Consider the following 25904-nt stretch of genomic DNA (forward strand, 5'->3'; position numbering starts at 1 on the left):
CACCACCTCCAGCTAACGCTAACGCCACCACCACCACCACTACCACTACCACCACCAGCACCAACACTACCACTAACACTACAACTAACACTAACACTACCACCACAACCAATACCATTAACACTAACACCACCTCCACTAACATCACCACCACCACCACTACCACTACTACTAACACTACCACCACTACCACTACCACCTACATTACCACCACCAACACCAACACTACCACCACCACCAACAACACCACCACCAACACTACCACCACAACCACCACCACCACCACCACCACCACCACTAACACTACCACCAACAACACCACCACCAACACTACCACCACCACCACCACTACCACTAACACCACCACCACAAACACCACCACCACCACCACTAACACTACCACTAACACTACCACTACCAACAACACCACCAGCACCACTACCACCACCATTAACACTAACACCACCACCACCACTAACACCATCACCACTACCACCACTACCAATACCATTAACACTAACACCACCAGTAACACCACCACCACCACTAACACCACCACCACTAAAACCAGCACTAACACCACCAGAAACACCACCACCACAACCACTAACAACACCACCACCACCACTAACACCACCACCATCACTAACACCACAAGTACCACCACCACCACCACTAACACCACTACCACTAATACCACCACCACTAACACTACCACTACCACAAATACCACCACCACCAACACTACCACTACTACTACCACCACCACAACCACCACCACCACTACCACCAACACTACAATTATCACCACAACCAACACCACCGCTAACGCTAACGCCACCCCAACCACCACTACCACCACCAGCACTACCAATAACACTACCACTACCACTACAACTACCACCACCAACACCACTAACACTACCACCACCTTGAATACCAACACCAACACTACCATTAACACTAACACCACCACCACCACCACCACCACCACCACTACCATTAACACTAACACCACCACCACTAACATCACCACCACCACCACCACCACCACCACCACCACTAACACTACCATTAACACTAACACCACCACCACTAACATCACCACCACCACCACCACCACCACCACCACCACCACTAACACTACCCTTAACACTAACACCACCACCACTAACATCACCACCACCACCAATACCACTACTACTAACACTACCACAACTACCAACACTACCACCACCACCACCACCAACACTACCACTACCACCACCACTAACACTACCACAAACACCACCACCACCACTAACACTACCACCACCAGCACCACCACTACCACCACCATTAACACTACCACCACCACCACTAATACCACCACCAATAACACTACCACTACCACCAACACTACCACTACTACTACCACCACCACAACCACCACCACCACTACCACCACCACCCCACCACTACCACCAACACTACAATTATGACCAACACCACCACTAACACTACAACCACCGCTAACGCTAACGCCACCCCAACCACATCTACCACCACCAGCACCAACACTACCACTAACACTACAACTAACACTACCACTAACACTATAACTACCACCACCACCACCACTAACACTACCACCACCTTGAATACCAACACCAACACTACCATTAACACGAACACCACCACCACCACCACCGCCACCACCACCACCACCACTACCATTAACACTAACACCACCACCACTAACATCACCACCACCACCACCACCATTACCACAACTACTAACACTACCACCACTACCAACACTACCACTACCAACTACACTACCACCACCACCACCACCACCACCAACACTACCACCACCACCACAACACTACCACCACCACCACTACCACTAACACTACCACTAACACTACCACCACCATTAACACCACCACCACCAACACTATAAACACCACCACCAACACTACCACTACCACCACCACTAACACTAACACTACCACACTAACACTACCACCAACAACACCACCACCAACACTACCACCACCACCACCCCCACCTCCAATACCACTAACACCACCACCACCACTACCACCACCATTAACACTACCACCACCACCACCACTACCACCACTACCACCACTACTACCACTACCACAACTACCACCCCCATTAACACTAAAACTATCACCACCAACACCACCACTAACACCATCACCACTACCACTACCACCACTACCAGTACCATTAACACTAACACCACCAGTAACACCACCACCACCACTAACACCACTACCACTACCACCACTAAAACCAGCACTAACACCACCACTAACATCACCCGTAACACCTCCAGCACCACCACTAACACCACCATCATCACTACCACCACTACTAACACCACCAGTAACAACACCACCACCACCACCACTAATACCACCACCACATATCAATACCACTAACACCACCAGTAACAACACCACCACCACCATCACTAACACCACCACCACTAATACCACCACCACCACTACCAATAGCACTCTCACCACCACCAATACTATTAACACTACAATCACCACCACCACCACAACCACTACCATTAACACTACCACAACCAATAACACCACCACCACTACCACCACCACCACCACTAATACCACCACCACCACTAACACCACCAAAACTAACACCAACACCACTACCAATAGCACTAACACCACCACCACTACTATTAACACTACAACCACCACTACCATTACTATTAACACTAACACTACCACAACCACTAACACCACCACCACTAATACCACCACCACCACCACAAACACCACCACCACCACCACTAACACCACCAGCACCACCACTAACACCACCACCCCTAATACCACCACCACTAACACCACCACCACTACCACTAACACCACCAGTAACAACACCACCACCACTAACACCACCACCACCACTAACACCACCACTACCAATAGCACTAACACCACCACCACTACTATTAACACTACAACCACCACCACCACCACAACCACTACCATTAACACTACCACTACCACAACCAATAACACCACCACCACTACTAATACCACCACCACCACTAACACCACCACCACTACCAATAGCACTAACACCACCACCACTACTATTAACACTACAACCACCACTACCACTAACATTAACACTACCAGTACCACAACCAATAACACCACCACCACTACCACCACAACCACTAATACCACCACCACCACCACCACCACTAACACCACCACCACTACCATTAACACTACCACCACCACCACTAACACCGCCACCACTAGCATTAACACTACCACCACCACTAACACCACCACCACCACACCCACTAACATCAACACTACCACCACTACCACTACCACCACCACCACCACTACCACCACCACCACTACCATCAACACTACCACCACTACCACTACCACCACCACTACCACCAACAACACTACCACCACCACCACCACTACCATTAGCACTAACACCACCACCCCTAACATCACCACCACCACCACCAATACCACTACCACCTACACTACCACCACCACCACCAACACGACCACCACCACCACCAACACTACCACTACCACCACCACTAACACTACCACACTAACACTACCACCAACAACACCACCACCAACACTACCACCACCACCACCCCCACAACCACTACCACTAACACCACCACCACAAACACCACCACCACCACTAATACTACCACCACCACCACCACCACTACCACTACCACCACCATTAACACTACCACTACCACCACCACCACTACCACTACCACCACCACTACAATTACCACCACCATTAACACTACCACTAACACCACCACCACCACTAACACCATCACCACTACCACTACCACCACTACCAATACCATTAACACTAACACCACCAGTAACACCATCACCACCACTAACACCATGACCACTACCACCACTACCACCACTAAAACCAGCACTAACATCACCAGTAACACCACCACCACTAACACCACCACCACTACTAACACCACCAGTAACAACACCACCAACACCACCACTAAAACCACCACCACTAATACCACCACCACCACCACTAACACCACCACCCCTAATACCACCACCACTAACACCAGCACCATCACTACCAATACCAAAAACACCACCAGTAACAACACCACCATCACTAACACTACCACCACTAACACCACCACCACTAATACCACCACCACCACTACCAATAGCACTAACACCACCACCACTACTATTAACACTACCACCACCACCACCACTAACACTACCAATAACACTACCACTACCACTACCAATAACACCACCACCACCACCACTACTACCACCACCACCACTACCATTAACACTACCACTACCACCACCACCACTAGCATTAACACTACCACCACCATTAATACCACCACCACAACACCCACTAACATCAACACTGCCATCACTACCAGTACCACCACCACTACCACCACCACTACTACCACCACCACCACTACCACAACACTACCACCACCACCACTACCATAAACACTACCACCACTACCACCACCATTACCATCAACACTAACACCACTACCACTACCATCAACACTACAACTACCACAAACACTACCACTAACACTACCACCACCACCACAAATACCACCATCACCACCAACAGAACAACTACCCCACAACCACCACTAACACTATCCCCACCGACACTACCACCACCACCAACACTACCACTACCACCACCACAAACAATACCACAACTAGCACTACCACCACCAACACCACCACCACCACTACCACTACTACCACTACACCTACCACAAACACCACCACCACCACTACCATTACCACCACCAACACTACCACCACCACTAACACTACCACCACCAACACTACCACCACCACTAACACTACCACCATCATTAACACTATCACCACCACCACTACCACCAGCACTACCACTACCAATAACACCACCACCACCACCACTACCACTAACGCTACCACCATCATTAACACTACCACCACCACCACTACCACCAGCACTACCACTACCAATAACACCACCACCACCACCACCACCACCACTACACTATCACCACCACTAACATTACCACCACCACCAACACTACCACTAACACCACCACACTAACACTACCACCACCACCACCACTACCACTAAACTATCACCACTACTAACATTACCACTACCACCAACTCTACCACAACCACTAACACCACCATACTAACACTACCACCACCAACACCACTACCACCCACACCACCGCCACTAATACTGCCACCACCATTAACACTACCACCACTACCACTAACACCACCACCACCACCACCACCACCACTATCACCACCATTAACACTACCACACTACCACCACCAACACAACCACCACCAACAACCCTACCAACACCACCACCCCCACTACCACTAACACTACCACCACCATTAACACAACAACCACCACCACTACCACCGACACTACCACCACCACCACCAACACTATAACTACCACCACCACTACCACCGACACTACCACCAGCACCTCCAACACTATAACCACCACCACCAACACTATAACCACCACCAACACCACCACTCCCACTACCATTAACACAACCACCACCACCGACACTACCACCAGCACCGCCAACACTATAACCACCACCACCACCACAACCACTACCACTGACACTACCACCACCATTAACACAACCACCACCACTAGCATTAACACTACCACCACCACCACTACCACCCCCACCACTAGCATTAACACTACCAACACCACTAATACCACCACCACCACACCCACTACCATCAACACTACCATCACTACCAGTACCACCACCACAACTAGCACTACCACCACCAACACCACCACCACCACTACTACCACTACACCTACCACAAACACCACCACCACCACTACCACTAACATTACCACCACCAACACTACCACCACCACTAACACTACCACCACCAACACTACCACCACCACTAACACTACCACCATCATTAACACTATCACCACCACCACTACCACTACCAATAACACCACCACCACCACCACTACCACCATCATTAAGACTACCACCACCACCACTACCACCAGCACTACCACTACCAATAACACCACCACCACCACCACCACCACCACCACCACCACCACCACCACCACCACCACCACCACCACTACCACTACACTATCACCACCACTAACATTACCACCACCACCAACACTACCACTAACACCACCACACTAACACTACCACCACCACCACAACCACCACTACCACTACACTATCACCACCACTAACATTACCACTACCACCAACTCTACCACAACCACTAACACCACCACACTAACACTACCACCACCAACACCACTACCACCCCCACTAAGACTGCCACCACCACTACCACCACCACCACCACCACTATCACCACACTACCACCACCACCAACACTACCACTACCACCACCACAAACAATACCACAACAAGCACTACCACCACCAACACCACCACCACCACTACCACTACTACCACAAACACCACCACCACTACCACTAACACTAACATTACCACCACCAACACTACCACCACCACTAACACTACCACCACCAACACTACCACCACCACTAACACTACCACCATCATTAACACTATCACCACCAACACTACCACCAGCACTACCACTACCAATAACACCACCACCACCACTAACACTACCATTACCACCAGCACTACCACTAGCAATAACAACCCCACCACCACCACCACCACCACCACCACCACCACCACTACCACTACACTATCACCACCACTAACATTACCACCACCACCAACACTACCACTAACACCACCACACTAACACTACCACCACCACCACCACTACCACTACACTATCACCACCACTAACATTACCACTACCACCAACTCTACCACAACCACTAACACCACCACACTAACACTACCACCACCAACACCAATACCACCCCCACCACCGCCACTAATACTGCCACCACCACTAACACTAACACCACCACCACCACCACTATCACCACCACTAACACTACCACACTACCACCACCAACACAACCACCACCACCAACCCTACCAACACCACCACCCCCACTACCACTAACACTACCACCACCATTAACACAACCACCACCACTACCACCAACACTACCACCACCACCACCAACACTATAACTACCACCACCACTACCACTACCACCGACACTACCACCAGCACCACCAACACTATAACCACCACCACCAACACTATAACCACCACCACCACTACCACAACAACTAACACTACCACTACCACTACCACTACCACCACCACCACTACCACTACCACCATCAACACCACTACTCCCACTACCACCACCATTAACACAACCACCACCACTACCACCAACACTACCACCACCACCACCAACACTATAACTACCACCACCACTACCACTACCACCGACACTACTACCAGCACCACCAACACTATAACCACCACCACCAACACTATAACCACCACCACCACTACCACAACAACTAACACTACCACTACCACTACCACCACCACCACCACTACCACTAACACTACCACCATCAACACCACTACTCCCACTACCACCACCATTAACACAACCACAACCACCACCACCGACACTACCACCACCACCGCCAACACTATAACCACCACCACCAACAACACTGACACCACCACCACCATCAACACCACCACCAACACCACCACTAACACCATCACCACTACCACTACCACCACTACCAGTACCATTAACACTAACACCACCAGTAACACCACCACCACCACTAACACCACTACCACTACCACCACTAAAACCAGCACTAACACCACCACTAACATCACCCGTAACACCTCCAGCACCACCACTAACACCACCATCATCACTACTACCACTACTAACACCACCAGTAACAACACCACCACCACCACCACTAATACCACCACCACATATCAATACCACTAACACCACCAGTAACAACACCACCACCACCATCACTAACACCACCACCACTAATACCACCACCACCACTACCAATAGCACTAACACCACCACCAATACTATTAACACTACAATCACCACCACCACCACAACCACTACCATTAACACTACCACAACAAATAACACCACCACCACTACCACCACCACCACCACCACTAATACCACCACCACCACTAACACCACCAAAACTAACACCAACACCACTACCAATAGCACTAACACCACCACCACTACTATTAACACTAACACTACCACAACCACTAACACCACCACCACTAATACCACCACCACCACCACCACAAACACCACCACCACCACCACTAACACCACCAGCACCACCACTAACACCACCACCCCTAATACCACCACCACTAACACCACCACCACTACCACTAACACCACCAGTAACAACACCACCACCACTAACACCACAATCACTAACACCACCACCACCACTAACACCACCACTACCAATAGCACTAACACCACCACCACTACTATTAACACTACAACCACCACCACCACCACAACCACTACCATTAACACTACCACTACCACAACCAATAACACCACCACCACTACTAATACCACCACCACCACTAACACCACCACCACTAACACCACCACCACTACCAATAGCACTAACACCACCACCACTACTATTAACACTACAACCACCACTACCACTAACATTAACACTACCAGTACCACAACCAATAACACCACCACCACTACCACCACAACCACTAATACCACCACCACCACCACCACCACTAACACCACCACCACTACCATTAACACTACCACCACCACCACTAACACCGCCACCACTAGCATTAACACTACCACCACCACTAACACCACCACCACCACACCCACTAACATCAACACTACCACCACTACCACTACCACCACCACCACCACTACCACCACCACCACTACCATCAACACTACCACCACTACCACTACCACCACCACTACCACCAACAACACTACCACCACCACCACCACTACCATTAGCACTAACACCACCACCCCTAACATCACCACCACCACCACCAATACCACTACCACCTACACTACCACCACCACCACCAACACGACCACCACCACCACCAACACTACCACTACCACCACCACTAACACTACCACACTAACACTACCACCAACAACACCACCACCAACACTACCACCACCACCACCCCCACAACCACTACCACTAACACCACCACCACAAACACCACGACCACCACTAATACTACCACCACCACCACCACCACTACCACTACCACCACCATTAACACTACCACTACCACCACCACCACTACCACTACCACCACCACTACAATTACCACCACCATTAACACTACCACTAACACCACCACCACCACTAACACCATCACCACTACCACTACCACCACTACCAATACCATTAACACTAACACCACCAGTAACACCATCACCACCACTAACACCATGACCACTACCACCACTACCACCACTAAAACCAGCACTAACATCACCAGTAACACCACCACCACTAACACCACCACCACTACTAACACCACCAGTAACAACACCACCAACACCACCACTAAAACCACCACCACTAATACCACCACCACCACCACTAACACCACCACCCCTAATACCACCACCACTAACACCAGCACCATCACTACCAATACCAAAAACACCACCAGTAACAACACCACCATCACTAACACTACCACCACTAACACCACCACCACTAATACCACCACCACCAATACCAATAGCACTAACACCACCACCACTACTATTAACACTACCACCACCACCACCACTAACACTACCAATAACACTACCACTACCACTACCAATAACACCACCACCACTACCACCACCACCACTACTACCACCACCACCACTACCATTAACACTACCACTACCACCACCACCACTAGCATTAACACTACCACCACCACTAATACCACCACCACAACACCCACTAACATCAACACTACCATCACTACCAGTACCACCACCACTACCACCACCACTACTACCACCACCACCACTACCATCAACACTACCACAACACTACCACCACCATTACCATCAACACTAACACCACTACCACTACCATCAACACTACAACTACCACTAACACTACCACCACCACCACAAATACCACCATCACCACCAACAGAACAACTACCCCACAACCACCACTAACACTATCCCCACCGACACTACCACCACCACCAACACTACCACTACCACCACCACAAACAATACCACAACTAGCACTACCACCACCAACACCACCACCACCACTACCACTACTACCACTACACCTACCACAAACACCACCACCACCACTACCATTACCACCACCAACACTACCACCACCACTAACACTACCACCACCAACACTACCACCACCACTAACACTACCACCATCATTAACACTATCACCACCACCACTACCACCAGCACTACCACTACCAATAACACCACCACCACCACCACTACCACTAACGCTACCACCATCATTAACACTACCACCACCACCACTACCACCAGCACTACCACTACCAATAACACCACCACCACCACCACCACCACCACTACACTATCACCACCACTAACATTACCACCACCACCAACACTACCACTAACACCACCACACTAACACTACCACCACCACCACCACTACCACTAAACTATCACCACTACTAACATTACCACTACCACCAACTCTACCACAACCACTAACACCACCATACTAACACTACCACCACCAACACCACTACCACCCCCACCACCGCCACTAATACTGCCACCACCATTAACACTACCACCACTACCACTAACACCACCACCACCACCACCACCACTATCACCACCACTAACACTACCACACTACCACCACCAACACAACCACCACCAACAACCCTACCAACACCACCACCCCCACTACCACTAACACTACCACCACCATTAACACAACAACCACCACCACTACCACCGACACTACCACCACCACCACCAACACTATAACTACCACCACCACTACCACCGACACTACCACCAGCACCTCCAACACTATAACCACCACCACCAACACTATAACCACCACCACCACTACCACTACAACTAACACTATCACTACCACTACCAACACTACCACCACCAACACCACCACTCCCACTACCATTAACACAACCACCACCACCGACACTACCACCAGCACCGCCAACACTATAACCACCACCACCACCACAACCACTACCACTGACACTACCACCACCATTAACACAACCACCACCACTAGCATTAACACTACCACCACCACCACTACCACCCCCACCACTAGCATTAACACTACCAACACCACTAATACCACCACCACCACACCCACTACCATCAACACTACCATCACTACCAGTACCACCACCACAACTAGCACTACCACCACCAACACCACCACCACCACTACCACTACTACCACTACACCTACCACAAACACCACCACCACCACTACCACTAACATTACCACCACCAACACTACCACCACCACTAACACTACCACCACCAACACTACCACCACCACTAACACTACCACCATCATTAACACTATCACCACCACCACTACCACTACCAATAACACCACCACCACCACCACTACCACCATCATTAAGACTACCACCACCACCACTACCACCAGCACTACCACTACCAATAACACCACCACCACCACCACCACCACCACCACTACCACTACACTATCACCACCACTAACATTACCACCACCACCAACACTACCACTAACACCACCACACTAACACTACCACCACCACCACAACCACCACTACCACTACACTATCACCACCACTAACATTACCACTACCACCAACTCTACCACAACCACTAACACCACCACACTAACACTACCACCACCAACACCACTACCACCCCCACTAAGACTGCCACCACCACTACCACCACCACCACCACCACTATCACCACACTACCACCACCACCAACACTACCACTACCACCACCACAAACAATACCACAACAAGCACTACCACCACCAACACCACCACCACCACTACCACTAACACTAACATTACCACCACCAACACTACCACCACCACTAACACTACCACCACCAACACTACCACCACCACTAACACTACCACCATCATTAACACTATCACCACCAACACTACCACCAGCACTACCACTACCAATAACACCACCACCACCACTAACACTACCATTACCACCAGCACTACCACTAGCAATAACAACCCCACCACCACCACCACCACCACCACCACCACTACCACTACACTATCACCACCACTAACATTACCACCACCACCAACACTACCACTAACACCACCACACTAACACTACCACCACCACCACCACTACCACTACACTATCACCACCACTAACATTACCACTACCACCAACTCTACCACAACCACTAACACCACCACACTAACACTACCACCACCAACACCAATACCACCCCCACCACCGCCACTAATACTGCCACCACCACTAACACTAACACCACCACCACCACCACTATCACCACCACTAACACTACCACACTACCACCACCAACACAACCACCACCACCAACCCTACCAACACCACCACCCCCACTACCACTAACACTACCACCACCATTAACACAACCACCACCACTACCACCAACACTACCACCACCAACACTATAACTACCACCACCACTACCACCGACACTACCACCAGCACCACCAACACTATAACCACCACCACCAACACTATAACCACCACCACCACTACCACAACAACTAACACTACCACTACCACTACCACTACCACCACCACCACTACCACTAACACTACCACCATCAACACCACTACTCCCACTACCACCACCATTAACACAACCACCACCACTACCACCAACACTACCACCACCACCACCAACACTATAACTACCACCACCACTACCACTACCACCGACACTACCACCAGCACCACCAACACTATAACCACCACCACCAACACTATAACTACCACCACCACTACCACAACAACTAACACTACCACTACCACTACCACCACCACCACCACTACCACTAACACTACCACCATCAACACCACTACTCCCACTACCACCACCATTAACACAACCACAACCACCACCACCGACACTACCACCACCACCGCCAACACTATAACCACCACCACCAACAACACTGACACTACCACCACCATTAACACAACCACCACCACCACCATTAACACAACCACCACCACCACCATCAACACAACCACCAACACTACCACCATCAACACCACTACTCCCACTACCACCACCATTAACACAACCACCGCACCACTACCACTACCACCGACACTACCACCGACACTATAACCACCACCACCAACACCAACACCACCACTACCAGTACCACCACCATTAACACAACCACCACCACTACCACCGACACTACAACTAACACTACCACTACCACTACCACCACTACCACTAACACCACCACTACCACCAACACTACGACTAACACTACAACATACACTACCACTACCACTAACACTACCACCACCATTAACACCACCACTAACACCACCAACACTATAACCACCACCACCACCAACACTATAACCACCACCACCAACACTACCACTAACACTACAACTAACACTACCACTACCACTACCAACACCACCACTACCACTAACACCACCATTAACACAACCACCACCACCACTACCACCGACACTACCACTAACACAACCACTACCACCACCACCACCACCACTACCACTAACACTACCACCACCATTAACACCACCACCACCAACACTATAACCACCACCACCAACACTACCACTAACACTACAACTAACACTACCACTACCACTACCACCACCACTACCACCACCACTACCACCACCACCACCACCACCACCACCACCACCACCACCACCACCACTACCACTAACACTACCACCACCATTAACACCACCACCACCACCACTATAACCACGACCACCAACACTACCACTAACACTACAACTAACACTACCACACTAACACCACCACCACCACCACCACCACTACCACTACCACTACCACTACCATTAACACTACCACCACCACTACTACCATTAACACCACCACTACCACTACCACCACCACTACCATTAACACTAACACTGGCTCTGTGGTCAAATCTAGCCAGATACGACCCAGCAGTCTACACACAACACAGTTAGCACAGCAAGCCAGGCCTCCTCTTCAGTCAATCCACTCTTCTGCACAATTAGAGACAATTTACTGAGCGTGAGCACATAGTAAAGACCACTATAGCTCTCTAATGGTTGAGAGAGAGAGAGAGAGAGAGAGAGAGAGAGAGAGAGAGAGAGAGAGAGAGAGAGAGAGAGAGAGAGAGAGAGAGAGAGAGAGAGAGAGAGAGAGAGAGAGAGAGATACCCTTGGTGCAGAATGGGAAACACTGCGTTCACTATGAATGTGCCAATGAGCTCAGAGTGATTTGACTGGGTGTTATAATACCACCCATTACAGTTGAACTGTCTCAGTGACTTTAGCCTGACTTTCATTCTGCTCTATCTCAGACTCTCTCCCAGATGACACCCTATTCTCTATATAGTGCACTACTTGAGACCAGGGCCCAGAGGGCACTATGTAGGAAATAGGTTGTTATTTGGGACATCAGTGTTTAGCTGTCTCACCTCTAGGCCCTGACAGACGTTCCACTACTGTGGTAATGGGATTGGTAATACACTCCAGTCTGTGTGACAGCCAGGGTCTCTGTGACAGGGTCTCTGTGACAGGGTCAGGATAACCTTCTCCTGACCCTCTCAGGCCATACAGCACCTGAGGACAAAATCACTATACAACAAAATGGGAAGGTTTTTTCTCAATCTATTCAACTGTAATAGAGAACAAGATCTCATTGAGCGATGTAGCTACACACACACACACACAGACACACACACACAGACGCACACACACAAGCACACACATACACACACATAATGTATCTACAATCAGAAGCTGTTTCTTCTGAAATAACCTCAACCAAGGAACAAAAGCAATTTGAAACCCGATCTGCCATCTGATTGAGCTCCCCTTAAAGCACCAAATCTTTTGTATTCACCCCAGAGGACAGAGGAGAACAGTGGGATCGATCTAGCGAGGGGTAACCTTGACCAAATAACAGGGGCTGCACACACCAGCTCCTAGCCTCGTCTCTCACTGAGCCACATCTCTCCAGTGAGATATCATGATATCACATCAAACACACAGAGCAAGAGAGACAACACATGCAAGAGGCTGGTAAGAAGAGGTAAGGCTAGACAATGATGCTGCTGCCACATTAGAACAACTTGTTGGTAATTGAGACAAGAAATAGAATACGGGAGATGAAGACATATTTGAAGCCCTAGATCATGTTGCTTCAGCATAGCAACAACTTCCCTGGCATACATACATGGCCTTGGTTGGCTGACTATAAGTCCCTCCATTAAGTCAGGCAGGCAGCCCTATAGGTACCCCTATCAACATGGCCAGCATGGCCCCAGAACATTAGAGGTGACAGACAGGGCTAATCCAGGGGATTTTGCTTGACTGCCTGTGGAGCACACACACACACACACACACACACACACACACACACACACACACACACACACACACACACACACACACACACACACACACACACACACACACACACACACACACACACACACTGTCGAGGGCAAGGGCAGATGAAGCTGATCCAGTTACACACAAGGAGCTTTATCCCCTATGAGGGCATAGAGCTGAACAGAGGGAGGATACAGGTTTGGGTATAGAGCTGAACAGAGGGAGGATACAGGTTTGGGCATAGAGCTGAGCAGAGGGAGGATACAGGTTTGGGTATAGAGCTGAACAGAGGGAGGATACAGGTTTGGGCATAGAGCTGAGCAGAGGGAGGATACAGGTTGGGCTGAGGGAGCAGAGGGGAGGGGAAGAGGGGAGGGGGTACATTTGTGGGTGCACAAGGAGGCAAGGGGACATGCTCAAATCCACAATCTGGTTGAGGTGTCAGATAGAAACAGACTACATTATTGATGTGGAGAGTTTTCATGCTCTTTGAAGTGAAGGAGAGGAGAGGAGGAGAGAGGAGAGGTGGAGGGGAGATTAGGCTGCCGTGTGAATGTCAGTGTCTTTGTGAGGCACATTAGAGAGGGAGAGGAGCACAGCACATCGGAAGGGCGGATGAGGCAGGGAAGAGAAGAGGTCTGACAGACACATCACAGCCCAGGCAGACAACAGCCTTCAAAGAGACCCGTTTAGAGGCACTCTGATCCCACTCACTGACTCTCAGCACCACCGCTCTGACGCACACAGCTGGAGCGCACACCTGGGTTCAAATAGTATCGGTTTGCTTTCAAATACTTTGGCTGCACTTTTGAAATTGAGCTTGCCTGGCACAACGGAAGCCAAAGGAACAGTCCCAAACCAATCAACCATACGAGCTACCTAACTTCCGCATTTGTAGGAGATTGAGGGAAGATGATCATCTCAGTTTCAGGTTCAGTGCTGTATACACTGCAGGAGACAACTAGTTAACTGTAGCTGGATGGAAGGCGCTGACCTTGCCAGGTCAACTGACATGTTCCAGACATGTCCATCAGTCAGGTCAAAGGTCAGGACAGATGACAGGACAGAACAGTCAGCATAGCTGAGACACACGGTCTCTCTCTCTCTCTCTAGATAAGAGAAGTCCAGGCACTCCACTGAGATTAAAAAGTGGAACACACAAACACACACTACCTCCACCATCCTCCAGACTACCCAGCCACAACTAATGAGTGAGCATTTAACAGCGGTGTCATCGTCGTCACCATGTGCTGTTTACAATGGCCTTGTCTTCTCTATAGGGACAGAGATTGAATAGAGTTCATGGATAGTATGTCTGTCTGGTCACTGAGCTATGAGGGGATTACAGCTGGCCCATCCCTCACTGACAGACAGCAGGCAGGTCACTGGTGAAACAGGTCACAGTCTGCCCAAGTTCATCGAGAGAAAGAGAGAGAGATGGAGGGAAGGGAGATCCCTAGTCAGTTGTAAAACTGAATTCACCGAAATGTGTCTTCCGCATTTAACACAACCCCTCTAAATCAGAGAGGTGCAGGGGACTGCCTTAATCGACATCCACATCATCAGTGGCCTGCCTTGCTCAAGGGCAAAAATAAACATTTTTCCACCTTGCCGGCTCAGAGATTCAAACCAGCAAAATTTCGGTCCAATGCTCTAAACCGCTAGGCTACCTCTCACCCATAGAGAGAGAGAGAGAACACAACCCCAGCTCATCAGATCATGGCCATGCTCAGTAGCCATGAAATGGAAGAAAATAGTCTGAATCAGAGTACAAAAATTGAGGTACTATATGAGCTTTTTGTTTTCAGTTGCTCTGCATTTTGATGTATCTTAATGAACATGACCCAGGGTCACGACCAGCCAGGGAACAGGGGTTAGTCACCCCACAGATCAGAACCAGAACCACATGGATCAGCCTCTTCTCCCACTCACACCGGGTGGAATATGGTTAGTAAGCTCTGACCCGAGAGACCAAGTTCACTCTCCACTGGGGCTTGACAGATGCACGTTCACATTGGGTGGTCAGGCCGTTGCCTCCACCGCGGCTGTTTCTGGAATGACATCATTTATTTACCCAGCGGCAGGTGGCAGCCCCCTCTCTGTTTCAGATCAGATTGAGTTGTGTGCAGTGGCTTACGCCTCGGACCAAACTCATATACTGTGTGTGCGTGTGTGTGTGTGATTGTGTGTGTGTATGTGTGTGTGTATGTGTGAGTGTGTGTGTGCATGCAGTAGCTTATGTCTCACACTAAACTCATATTACTTAATGTCCCTGGATGTAGAGATAAGTACCAGGTTCAGGAATAATTCAACCTGCATTCTCTGGTTTAACCAGCATCCTCTCCTCTGGCTGCCTGCACAAACACTGACACACACACACACACACACACACACACACACACACACACACACACACACACACACACACACACACACACACACACACACACACACACACACACACACACACACACACACACACACACACACACACACACACACACACACACACACACACACACACACACACACACACACACACCTCTGCTCTGACGGCCTTTCCTACAGATAGACCTGTCCATATTCCTACTGTTCTTCCGGGGGATGTAATCTTGAGTGACTCTCAGTTAACCAGCTACACTGGGCATGGGCTCAAACAGCACATATTTAATTCAGACGGTCAAAGGGAATGGAGACCCAGTCTGCTGTAACTAGCAGCCAGCCAGCCAGTCAGCCAGTCAGCCAGCCAGCCAATCAGTCAGTCAGCCCAGCCCACTCACGTCTCAGGACCAGGAAAAGAGCAACACATGGCATAAACACCCACGGGCTCTCTGCTCAGGATAGCCAGGGCTTTGGAAGATTACAACAGAACACTGACATTCATATAAAGCAGCGGCTTTGAATAAATAACAGCCTTTAGTTGATTTGCTCTCAGCTCACACACACTTGCCCATGGAGCTCTGTGGGGACGGGATACAGCATGGCAACGATGGGGATAAAGCAAGGTAACAATGGGGATAGCTTTAATTCGGTCACGGATCATTAGAATAGCACTGCTGGAGATTGGCTTCTCTTCGTTCAGGGAAGCAGCAGAGATACCTTTGGTTTTTAGCTGCAAACAAACAAATAGCTTCACAACACATAGTAAATAGCCCATACACCAACTGTACTGGACTGGCTCAGATATTGTCTTGTCACATTGGTTTTTACATCATGGTTCCAGTGAATATCGTAGATGGATGAGCCGGCTAGTGAAGTATAGGCATTCAGCTTGGCTACATAGTGTGAAAAGCTGGACAAATTACACAGTAACATAATTGTGCTGAGACTCACATTCTTCACTTAAAATGTATGCCAAACAAAAACCATTGATTGCAAAGTTTAACAAACCATACAACTCTATGCACAAGGACTTCTTTTAACAATTTACAATGAACATTTTACAATAACACATTCACTGGAAGAAGAGTGCAGATGCAAACTTTGGTAACAGAATTTCTGTTTAAAAAAAATGTTGGTGTCCACGTTTTACAAAAAGTCTTAAATGTCTGCTCCGAATTAAGATTCAACGATGTCTGCAGAAAGAATGGGAGGTCAGCTAAGACATGACATGTAGACTTTAAAAATATCTATTTTGGTTATTGAACTACAGTAAGTGAAGTGGATTTACACCCGGTAATGGAATTGCGGTAACGGAATTTAATCATGGGTCCCTGATCTGTATTACACAGAAATTAATAATGATGGATATGAATGCCATTCTCTTCATGGTGATGTATCCTAAATAGGTACACAAAGGTGTAACAATATCCTCCTTTGCATATTTGGGTATTATTCTACACACTGGTTATTATTTTTTATGAGCTCAGCCACCAAACAAGACCAAATCTGAACCAATCAAAGACGTCTATGTTGCACAACTTTGGACATCAATTAGAGCACAATAGAGCTATGTTGAATTCAGTACAGTACAGTAGAGCTATGTTGAATTCAGTACAGCACAATAGAGCTATGTTGAATTCAGTACAGTACAGTAGAGCTATGTTGAATTCAGTACAGCACAGTAGAGCTATGTTGAATTCAGTACAGTACAGTAGAGCTATGTTGAATTCAGTACAGCACAGTAGAGCTATGTTGAATTCAGTACAGTACAGTAGAGCTATGTTGAATTCAGTACAGCACAGTAGAGCTATGTTGAATTCAGTACAGTACAGTAGAGCTATGTTGAATTCAGTACAGCACAGTAGAGCTATGTTGAATTCAGTACAGCACAGTAGAGCTATGTTGAATTCAGTACAGCACAGTAGAGCTATGTTGAATTCAGTACAGCACAGTAGAGCTATGTTGAATTCAGTACAGTACAGTAAAGCTATGTTGAATTCAGTACAGCACAGTAGAGCTATGTTGAATTCAGTACAGTACAGTAGAGCTATGTTGAATTCAGTACCGCACAGTAGAGCTATGTTGAATTCAGTACAGTACAGTAGAGCTATGTTGAATTCAGTACAGCACAGTAGAGCTATGTTGAATTCAGTACAGTACAGTAGAGCTATGTTGAATTCAGTACAGTACAGTAGAGCTATGTTGAATTCAGTACAGCACAGTAGAGCTATGTTGAATTCAGTACAGCACAGTAGAGCTATGTTGAATTCAGTACAGCACAGCACAACATATAACATCAGAGTTGAGTAGAATAGAGTTCAGTAGAGTACAGTTGAGTACAGTAAAGTGTTGATCAGTACAGTACAATACTGTACATTATAGTTTTAGAAAAATAATTATAGAAAAATATATAGACTCTTAGCTTTAATATCACAACTAATTTGACATGCTCTTATGAACTTCACATGTTGGTGCTCATGGGTCCTTTTACAGGGAAATGACCAGGGTGTTAGTGTGGGTCTAACTTTTTTCAAAATGCCAACTGACTTTTGGCAGACTGAGTACCTATCAGACAGGGATGCTAGGTGACCTTTCTCTCCCCTTCACAAACACACTGGCCTATTAGAGGGGCGGGACTCAGCATCATCTCTCCACCGACAGACAGACAGACGGCGCCCACACACATCCACGTACCAACCACAGGAGGATGGTGGCACCTTAATTGGGGAGGACAGGCACGTGGTAATGGCTGGAGCGGAATTAGTGGAATGGTATAAAAAACATCAAACATACAGTTTCCATGTGTTTGATGCCATAATATTTGCACTGTTCAAGACATAATGTTCAGCCGTCCTCCCCTCAGCAGCCTCCACACACACACACACACACACACACACACACACACACACACACACACACACACACACACACACACACACACACACACACACACACACACACACACACACACACACACACACACACACACACACACACACACACACACACACACACACGTACGTTTCTGGCTATGCGTCAACTCTCGACCGTATTGACAGAGGAGCTGAGCAGGACATGATTCCGAAGAAACAGAGAGTTGAAGAAAAAAAGAGGGCAGGAATGAAAGAGGGATTCAAATGGAAATGTGAGTGTCAGGCTAACTCTGACAGGTGGAGCTGTTTGCTACGCTAACTGACCGTCTAGCTGCCAGGCCAAGCAGACTGGTAGACATTTTCCAGGTGTATTTCTCTATCTGCCTTTTCTTCCACTAGCTTACAGCAGAGTACACAGACACACAACAGAACGAGACGTGATTGGGGTGGGAGAAAATATAAGCGGCTCAATTTGACGGGTCAGTACTTCTTAGCCAATGCAATATAGTTAGAGTTGTCTCAGTGTGGTGCCATTTTGGTTCAATACGTTGGGTGAATCCATGTCCATCCTGGTCCATGAGGCCATGTAGCCTATACATAATATTGTGTGTGTATTTACAAGTGAAGCAAACTCTCTTATTAAACGTGTTCAATTCCTCAAATGTATTCTGATCATGTTCATAATGCCTCAAAAGGCCAGTTAATGTTTGAACGTCCAAACACTAATTATTGCCATCTGGATTATGAGAAACACATGCTGAATCTTTAAACAAATGAAAAACAAATTGTGTGAATGTGTGGGCATTGGCACTGCGATGATCAGAGGTGTTATTACCTCAGAGAAATAATAATGATTCTACAGTCAAGGTAAGACGGTAAGCCTAGTTTAAGCACATCTCTGGCCTCATGTGTATGGCTTACAGGGGCTGTGTGGGCTATGCTATTAACTACACAGGTATGATCCTGTTAATAAAACAGGGGATTCAGAAGGTCTTCATATTGGGGAAAGAGTAAGGAGAGGATAATCAAAACACAATATAGACCTGTCAGACTTTATCCCACCACCCCTCCTCTATTCTCCTCTCCTCTCACTCTTATCCTCCACTCCTCTGTTTCCTCTCTGCTCTCCTCTCCTCCCATCCCTCTCATCTGCCTCCTCTCCCCCTCCCCCTCTCCCCCCTCCTCTCCTCCTCATATCCTCATGTTTGCTGAAGAAAACCTTTATCTCCACTGGATAACATTTTCATTTTACCCCAGACAGTCAGAGAGCCCTACCCTCCCCCAATCCCCTAAACATACACCCCTCCCTTCCCCTTCCCCTTCCCCATCCTCCCCCCAAACCCCCTTCCACCGCTTGCTCTGCCCCCCTATCATTCTCTGCTCCACCTGCAACCTGCTAAAGGGCACACAGACCCCCTCCAAGGGGTTGCAGGTGCGCCTCCATCGATACCCAAGCTGGCGACAGGCCATCCCACTATTGGGTCTCTCCCCTTTTTTCACTCTTTCCCTTCTCTCTTTGTGTCTATGTTTTGAATGGGTGTACTGGATGGATGCAGGGGGCAGAGAGGGCTGGGGTTTTGTGGGGAATCTTACAGATGTAAGGAGAGCAGACAGCCCCAATTTTCTCTTGGCAAAACAGACAATCAATAAAATGTTTTTATTCAGTATCTCTCTCTCCCCGGCGATCTGTCCTCCTAGGATGCTTTGTGTAAGATTCCATGTTTGGGGCATACTCCCGACACACACAGATTCACACAGACATACAAACACACACAGACGCACACGCACCCACACACTTATCCCCGTCAGCCCTCGGCAAAACAAACTGAACCGCTTTGTCTCTGTCTTCACACCTGACTCCTGACTCCACTGACCTACGTCTCGCTCTCTCTATATGTCTCTCTTCCTTCATCCCTCTCTTTCTCTCTCCCATCCTCTCATCTCAGTAATTGTATGCATTCATTATTAACTTGTTTCAGAGGATGAATGAATATAAATTCATCACATTAGCACTCCACTTCAATTCTGCCGACGGGGGGAATTATAGAGGACAGAGGAGCTGATTATGGGATTCATGAGATCTTATACAGCCATAAAATATTGATGCAGTCAGGACCTGAGTCCTGTTCAGAAATATATCTATCAATCTATCTACCATCGCTATTAATCCCTAATCACTGGTTCCTTTAATAAGCATCTAGCGGAAGAATTGAATAGCTATCTGACCAAGAGTTAAAAAGGCCAACAGACCTCATGCTGATTAGATCAAGAGCCAAAGGTTACTGCTCAAGTACACAAGTACGCAAGTTCACAGTAAACGCAGTCAATTGGTCAGTAAACAATGATTCAAGGTAAAAATCTGTCGTTCTGCCCTTGAACAAGGGAGTTAACCCACTGTTCCAAAGCCGTCATTGTAAATAAGAATTTGTTCTTCTGTTCTTCACTGACTTGCCTAGTTAAATAAAGGTTAAAAAAAATGAAAAAAAGTAAAGTCAGGACATCTGCTGTCTCAGCCACTGCCTGTCACCAAGGGAGTACCCCAAGGCTCGATCCTAGGCCCCACACTCATCTCAATTTACATCAACAACATAGCTCATGCATTAGGAAGCACTCTCATCCATTTATATGCAGATGATACAGTATTATACTCAGATGGTCCCACCCTGGATTTTGTGTTAAACGCTCTACAACAAAGCTTTGTTAGTGTCCAACATGCTTTCTCTGCCCTTAACCTTGTTCTGAAACCTCCAAAACAAAGGTCATGTGGTTTAGTAAGAAGAATGCCCCTCTCCCCACCGGTGTGAAAACTACCTATGAGGGTTTATAGCTTGAGGTAGTCACCTCATACACGTACTTGGGAGTATGGCTAGATGGTAAACTGTCAGCACATATCCAAGCTGCAGGCTAAGGTTAAATCTAGACTTGGTTTCCTCTATCGTAATCGCTCCTCTTTCACCCTAGCTGCCAAACTAACCCTGATTCAGATGACCATCCTACCCGTGCTAGATCAAGGAGAGGTAATTTATAGATCGGCAGGTAAGGGTGCTCTCGAGCGGGAAGATGTTCTTTACCATTCGGACATCAGATTTGCCACCAATGCTCCTTATAGGACTCATCACTGCACTCTATACTCCTCTGTAAACTGGTCATCTCTGTATACCCGATGCTTATTTATAAAACCCTCTTAAGCCTCACTCCCCCCTATCTGAGATATCTACTGCAGCCCTCATCCTCCACATACAACACCTGTTCTGCCAGTCACATTCTGTTAAAGGTCCCCAAAGCACACAGATCCCTGGGTCGCTCCTTTTTTCTGTTCGCTGCAGTTATTGACTGGAATGAGCTGAAAAAAAGCACTCAAACTGAACAGTTTTATCTCCATATCTTCATTCAAAGACTCAATCATGGACACTTTTACTGACAGTTGTGGCTGCTTCGCATGATGTATTGTTGTCTCTACCTTCTTGCCCTTTGTGGAGTTGTCTGTGCCCAATAATGTTTGTACCATATTTTGTGCTGCTACCATGTTGTGTTGCTGCCATGTTGTGTTGCTACCGTGTTGTTGTCATGTGTTGCTGCCATGATGTGTTGTTGACTTATGTCTCTCTTTATGTAGTGTTGTGGTGTCTCTCTTGTCGTGATGTGTGTTTTTATTTTCAATCCCAGCCCAGTCTCACTCTAATGGGGATGCTGTCTGTGTGTCCCTGCAGGAGGCCTTTTGCCTTTTGGTAGTCCGTCATTGTAAATAGGAATTTGTTCTTAACTGACTTGCCTAGTTAAAAAAAGGTTAAATAAATAAAAAGTGCTCAAAGTGAGACTGTTTCCTATTGGTTCACAACTGAGAGGAGATGGAGATGTTGTGTATCAGAGACAGCATAGACATATTGTGCACGTACGTACACACGCACACAAACACACAGCTGACTCACCAGGAATATCCTCTCCAGCTGATCCTGGATATCCTTCATCCCAGGGAAAGCTGCCACTCCTTGGATCATCTCAATGAAGATGCATCCTACACCCCTGGGGAGATACAGGCAGCATCCACATTAGAGACACACAGACAGCATCCCCATTAGAGACACACAGACAGCATCCCCATTAGAGACACACAGACAGCATCCCCATTAGAGACACGCAGACAACATCCCCATTAGAGACACACAGACAGCACCCCCATTAGAGACACACAGACAGCATCACCATTAGAGACACACAGACAGCATCCCCATTAGAGACACACAGACAGCATCCCCATTAGAGACACACAGACAGCATCCCCATTAGAGACGCACAGACAGCATCCCCATTAGAGACACACAGACAGCATCCCCATTAGAGACACACAGACAGCATCCCCATTAGAGACACACAGACAACATCCACATTAGAGACACACAGACAGCATCCACATTAGAGACACACAGACAGCATCCCCATTAGAGACACACAGACAGCATCCCCATTAGAGACACACAGACAGAATCCCCATTAGAGACACACAGACAACATCCACATTAGAGACACACAGACAGCATCCACATTAGAGACACACAGACAGCATCCCCATTAGAGACACACAGACAGCATCCCCATTAGAGACACACAGACAGCATCCCCATTAGAGACACACAGACAACATACACATTAGAGACACACAGACATCATCCCCATTAGAGACACACAGACAGCATCCACATTAGAGACACACAGACAGCATCCACATTAGAGACACACAGACAGCATCAACAGAGTTGGAGAGCTCCAGAGCCATCAGCAGTAAACATTTGAACCCCTCTCTGAAGAATACTAGCCTCCACAACTACAATGCATCATTATTTCATCTAT

The 25904-nt window shown here is 48.1% G+C and overlaps 1 protein-coding gene across 2 annotated transcripts in view; it reads right to left on the bottom strand.

Moving 5' to 3' along the window:
* The window catches only part of LOC129837428 (cyclin-dependent kinase 14-like), a 208231-nt gene that overhangs the window by 70454 nt on the left and 111873 nt on the right, over window positions 1-25904 (bottom strand). For both annotated transcript variants that reach the window (XM_055903578.1, XM_055903579.1), the window contains one exon: window positions 24986-25079. In XM_055903578.1, coding sequence (XP_055759553.1) covers window positions 24986-25079 — 94 coding nt within the window. The remainder of the gene's footprint in view (window positions 1-24985; window positions 25080-25904) is intronic.

The sequence above is a fragment of the Salvelinus fontinalis genome, chromosome 38 (genome assembly GCF_029448725.1).
Source record: "Salvelinus fontinalis isolate EN_2023a chromosome 38, ASM2944872v1, whole genome shotgun sequence".
Taxonomy (NCBI): Eukaryota; Metazoa; Chordata; class Actinopteri; order Salmoniformes; family Salmonidae; genus Salvelinus; species Salvelinus fontinalis.